The sequence below is a fragment of the Myotis lucifugus genome, unplaced genomic scaffold (assembly GCF_000147115.1).
Source record: "Myotis lucifugus unplaced genomic scaffold, Myoluc2.0 scaffold_200, whole genome shotgun sequence".
Lineage (NCBI taxonomy): Eukaryota > Metazoa > Chordata > Mammalia > Chiroptera > Vespertilionidae > Myotis > Myotis lucifugus.
Window position 1 is genome coordinate 1,714,496 of NW_005871248.1, and position 6,000 is coordinate 1,720,495.

At 55.5% G+C, this 6,000-nt stretch overlaps 1 protein-coding gene across 1 annotated transcript in view; it reads right to left on the minus strand.

Moving 5' to 3' along the window:
* Nucleotides 1–4,168, minus strand: part of PARD6G (par-6 family cell polarity regulator gamma) — a 64,585-nt gene extending 60,417 nt beyond the window's left edge. Inside the window, exon 1 of the mRNA XM_006097397.3 lies at nucleotides 3,871–4,168. Within this exon, the coding sequence (XP_006097459.1) occupies nucleotides 3,871–3,942 (72 nt within the window). The 5' untranslated portion in view covers nucleotides 3,943–4,168. The remainder of the gene's footprint in view (nucleotides 1–3,870) is intronic.
* Between the last annotated feature and the right edge of the window lie 1,832 nt (nucleotides 4,169–6,000).

A 6,000-nucleotide genomic window follows, 5' to 3' on the forward strand; every position in this document is an offset into this window, starting at 1 on the left:
AATCAGGATTCTTTATATACTTTATATATTTATATAAAGATTTAAATAAAAAGATGTTATTCACAGCATCATTTATTATAGAAAAAATTGGAAATACAATATTGGTTAAATTAATTATGGTTTAAACGTAATATGGAAAATAGTATGTAGTCATTTTAAAAATATGTTTTCTAAAAATATTTATGACAGGAGAAAACATTTGCAATATACAGCGTGAAGTTGGAGAGGGAAAGTATAACATGCCTACAAAATACAATCCTGATTCTGTAAAGCAAAGACGAATGCACACATTCTGGATATAAAGGGTCAGAAGGCCATGCAGCAGCCCTAAGCAGTGGCTCATCTTTGGACCAGAAAATTAACCCGCCCACTCACTCCCCACCCCTGCCTAATAAGGTCTATAATGACAAATGTATTTGTTTATATTCCAAAAAGGCCTCCAACATTAGTTAAACAAGTTAGTGAAAACTGTATTAAAGCCTCCCGTAGTGTTATTCTCCCCAAACACAGTAGATACGCCCTGTGAGTGTAAACATGGTCCTCCGTCCCTACTCTGAAAAGCACCCCTGTGCGAGCACTGTGACCAGGGCCCTGGGACGAGGGAAGCGCGGAAGAGGGGTCAGAGGACAGAGGAGCCTGCCTGCTGGGTAGAAACATGGGATGGGCTTCTAGGAGGGTCTTCAGGACAGAGAAGACTCAGAGACAGCATTTTGGGTGGGGCCAGGGAACATGGATGAGACCATTGTGAGACTCAAAATGAGGCTCCAACCAGAGGGTGGGGTGAGGTGCAGCACCCTGCTGAGATAGGATAACTGTGTTCCTTCGCTTTCTCAGGCTACAGGGAAAGGCACCGTTGAGAGTTCTCCATGGTACTGTGTTGCTTCCTATCTTCTCCTCAAATGACAACTCATCACCAATTGCTTTGTCCCCTGCAGACTCTCCCAGCACTGGCTCTCTTGCTACCCTCTGGTGGGCCACAACTTGTTCCCCCAAATACCTGCAAGGCCCCTCCCTCCCAAGTAAGCAGAAAAACAGTGGCCCCACAGCCAGAACTGGGGAATCACAAGTATTAAGGCAGAAATGTTTGGGGAAGTGTAAGAGGCTACATGATGGGGGAGAGCCACCAGGTCAAGAAATAATGTCCCCAAAGCTCTGGGAATTGACCAGCTGTGACAGGTGGCTGACCTCAACTATTTTGAGTGGATCAGAGATGGTTTTCAGACCCAATATCCTGAAATGCAACAGAATCCTGACCTGCAGACTTAACTCTTACGACGTGGGTGCTGTGCAGTTTTCAAAGTGCTTTCTCATGCATCGCCTCATTGGGTCTGAGGAGGTAACAGAGCAGGTACCATGCCCATTTCACAGATGAATAACTGAGGCTCAGAAAAGTTAAACAACTTGCATGAAAACTCACAGGGTGGTAGGTGGCAGAACCATCTGGATTCGGCTCCCCTGGCACCAGTTTCCTCACATACAAACCCAAGTGTTAAGGTGCTGCTGCATTTAGGTTAAAGTCATCACTGCCTTCGTGGTTTGGCTCAGTGGATAGAGCGTCGGCCTGTGGACCAAAAGGTCCTGGGTTCGATTCCGATCAAGGGCACGTACCTCTGTTGCAGGTTCCTCCCTGGCCCACCCTGGTCAAGGCGCGTGCAGGAGGCAACCAATCAATGTGTTTCTCTCACATAAATGTTTCTCTCTGTCTTTCCCTCTCTCTTCCACTCTCTTTAAAATCAATAGAAAAATATCCTCGGTGAGGATTTTAAAAATTAACAAAGACATCACTGTCATAGAGTTCTGCCTCCTATACTTTGACAGCAGAAGTAAAGGCTCCTGCAGAGATGGATTCCATGAGAGCAAACATTTACTAAGAGGGTCAGTGGGAGGGTGAACGCAGAGGGAAGAGCCTCGTGGAGCCTCTGTACGAACAGCAAGGTGAGGCCATCCCCTGAAAGGGGCGGGGGCTGTAGAACCAGCCAGCCTAGTGGGGCCCACTTGGTATGGTCCTTCCAGGAGTGCTCCCAAATTCAACCAAACCTCTGGCTCTGCCACTCACCTCCAGGGGAGCATTCACTGCATCTGAACTTGAACTCAGGATCAGGGAGGCAGGATGCACCCCACTGGGCTGCCAGCACACCCACACCCCCAGTGCCCAAGGAGAGGCTAAGACAGACCCTTACTCTCCAACCCCCAGAGCTGGGTAAGACAGGCAGTCCAGAAGAGCTGGGTAAGAACTTTGGGAGGGCATTGCCTCCAGAGGGATCCTGTACACCAGGCAGCGCCCCCCTCTGGCCCCGCCCGTGGGACTGAGCGTGAGGAACGTGGCTAGTGCAATCCAGGAATGGCATTAGCGTTAGTGTCACTCAGTGCACACTTAGAATCAAGTAGCCATGTGAAGGGGCAGCAGGAGGGACCTGGTGACAGTGCTGGTGGTGACAGGAATGTGCACACGACCTCCACACGTGCCAACGGGTCCCCTGAGGTCCTGGATGTGACACTGACTACAAGAAGTCACTTTGAGGAGTCTCTGTATTTTATTCCACAACAGCCTGTGAATCTATGATGATCTCAAAAGAAAAATTTTAAAAAATGAAACACCACACTGCTATTGTAGTGGACAATGAGCTCAAAAAGCCCGATTCCCACTGAGCTAAAGAAATGGACAATATTTGGAACTCCTACTCATGCCTGCGGGTTCTTCTCCCACAGGACTCAGCGGGCACATTTGATTTGGGGGGTGGGGGCACTCTGCCAGGCTAAAGAGCGGATGGGTGGGGGTGAGGACCACGGAATCAGCACTGGGGGGAAGGGTGCGAACTTACTGGAAACGAGGGGTTCATAGAAAATCTGTAAGACTGAAGATGAGAATGAAATCCTGCAACTCACTGCAGCTTCGAAACCCCCAACCCCCTTCTTCGGCGGATGTCCTGGAAACCCTACACCAGAGGATCCCCCTAGTCGGCAGGGGCGCTGGTACAGGGACCGCGGGACTTGTCTCCCCAAAGGCCCGGCCAGGGTGTACGCGCCCCGGGCACCAAGGGTGCGCGCAGGTGGGGATCCGAGCCCACCCTCCCGCCCCGCCCCTCCCACCAAGCAGGCTGCTTGGCCAGACTTGACCGCGGGGAGGGGGCACAGAGAGAAAGAACAAGAGGGCCGGCTTCCAAGCAGCAGGCAGCGAAAGGCCCGAGGGGCCCCCTTCTCCAGGACCCCGAACAACTGCAGCTCCGCCTCTGCCCGAGGGGTCCCCCATCAAGACCATCGCAGACAAAAGCGTCTGGGCGAAGGAGCCGCCTCTGCAAAGTACAGAAGCGCCAGATCCTATCAGCCAGGAACCCAAACGCGCACTGCTGCCCGCAAGTTCGGGCACGCTCGAGCCGGGCGCGGGCAGCGGGAGAAGCCGCCGGCCGGGCGCGCCCTGGGAGGCTGGGCCGGGGGCGCGCCCTGCGGCTGGGGTCCGGTCCGGGGGTTGGGGCTGGCTGTGGTCTCCTCGTCGCCGGTTCCGAGGCTACTCCCGGGAAGGAGGCGGCACGGTCAGGGACCTCCCCCGGCCCGGGCCCCTGAAGCCCCTCCACCGTGCGGCGTGCCGGGCGCCTTCGGCTCGTGGAACAAAAGAGCCGCTCCCGCGGAGGGTCCGGAGCCCGCGCAGACCGGCCGATGGCTCAGCCCTCCGAGCGCCTGAGCCCCAGCTGGACCCCACAAGGCTGCGGGCTTTGTGTCCGCGCAGGGGCGGGAAGGATGGCCGGACCCTGAATATCACAGACGGCGCCCGCGTTCCAAAGCTGTCGCCAGAGCGGGCCGCCCCCCGTAGCGCCCAGTGCCCTATGGGGCACCCATTCATTCTCAGGGGGCGCAGAGCTGGCCCGAGCTCACCTTGCTCTTGACTTCCACCGCACTGCAGTCGTAGAAGCGCAGGGTCTGAGACTTGTGGAAACTCCGGTTCATGATTCCGGCCCCACTCAGCCTCGTCTTCGCCCTCGCCCCGCTCCAGGGGTTCCAGAAAGACGTTGGGGGCGGCGCCCACCGCCGTGGCCTCGGTCCCAGCCCGCGCTCTTCGGCCGCGGGGCTGGTGGGGACTGCGGGCGGCCCGAGCTGGGCTGGCCCGCGCGCCTCGGGGACTTCAGCGGCCGCGCGCGGGAGGAGCGGAGGACGCCGGCGCGCGCCGCCCAGAGCACCCGCACCCCGAGCACCCGCCGCCAATCTCCACCCCGCGCCCCAAGGAACCGCCCCCTCCAGGAGCCACCCTGCAACCGAGAGCCCGCCCTAGGACCCGCCCCCCTAAGGCCCGCCCCCCAATCCCCGCCCCGCGCCCCGAGGACCCGCCCTCTAGCCCTAAGGACCCTAGTCCACCCCAAACCCGGAGCACCCGCCCTGCGAGGAACCGCCCCGCGAGGACCTGCCCCCGAGCACTCGCGCCAATAAAATTCTCTCCGGGCGGCCGGAGGACCCTCCGCCAAGTCCCACCCCGCACGCGGAGGACCGATCTCCCGAGGACCCGCCCCCAAGGCTACTAATCTGGTGTGGTGCGCGCTTCTGTACGCGCTATGCCAAGCTCGGGCGAAGAAGCATCGCCTCACCCCCACCCCCACCTCGGGTGCCTCATTTCCACCTCCGCACCCGGGCTTTCTCTCTCCAGCTCACCCCGCTTCGACTGCCCTGCCCGGGAGGGGGGTGGCTTTGGGCTGAGTTTTGCCATCGTCTTGGATGATATGGGAACCACACTAGGCCATAGAGTATGAATATCACTCAACCCTTTAATACAGATTGCATTACCCAAAATTTGATTTTCATTTAATTTCACTACATGTCCTTTTACTGCAGGATACGATAATAGAAGCACAGAATTACAGTCCCTGCCCATAAGAGAGAAACAGGCTGGCCAGGGGCCAAACAGAGTTCCAAAGCAAGGTGCATGGGAAGTAAGCAAGCCAACAAAAATGCCAAGAGATTCCCACAGAGGCAGGGGAAACTATTCCAGACAGAAGGTTGAGGATGTCCGTTGGTCTGAAAGGTGGAAAGGAACTGGCATATTAGTTTATTATCTATGCAAAATTTAACAAATTCCAGGTTTCCAAAAGACACACATTGAGCAAGCTCAGAAAGAGCAAACTGCACAGAGGTGCCGACTTTCTCTCAAAGGACAATTTCCTAAGCTGAATGCCAACCCAGAGAAAAGTCACAGGTCACTGCTGGTTGCTGACAGTGGACATTATTGTTCTGTGTGGGTAGGAGAGGCTCAGAGGCATGCTCAGGCAGGACAAGGGGTTGGGGTGAGGGTGGAATTCTAGGGTGGGATGGCACCTACTAGCAAACTTAGGACTTGAAGAGTGGGAGAAAAGGCTAGAAGTTCCAGAATTCCAAGCCTGATGGGATGAACGCATGTCTGTCACACCTATGGCGCAGTGTGGTCCGAGGCCCAGCAGCCCCTGCTCCAGCAAGCACTGGGGAGGCATTCCCCACCCAGATCCACTGAAGTGGGCTCCGCACTTGAACAAGATCTTGGGAGGTTCTTGGGTGGCAGCTACCTGCTACCCTGTCAATTCTTGATTGGCAAGATCAGCAGGAGAAAAGGCTGGGAAAGCTGGCAGTTCCCATGTGGAGCCTGAGTTTTCAGCCACAACTTGGCTAGGGCTTCAAGCCTATGGGTAGACAAGAACAGCTGAGCCTTCGGCTGGAAAGCTTCTTTTTGGTCCAGCAGCACAGTTGTAAATCTCTCCACTGGTCCTGGCCTGACACACAGCCGTGGGTCAGAGAAGCCTGGGAGGCCCATGGGCGGGCTCTCTCTAGCTGTCAGGTGGGCTCCAAATGGTGCAAACTTGCCCGTCACGTGCTGATTGCCAACTGTCAGTTATCTCTGAGCCAGCACTTCAGCAAGGCATTCAGAGATTTCAGTGAAATTAAATGTGGAGACTCAGCAAAGGGAATTTGGGGAAGCCTTGTATTTCCACTATGGTCTGCAGGCATCTCATGGAGGACCTGAACCTAAGATGACCTAGATGACCT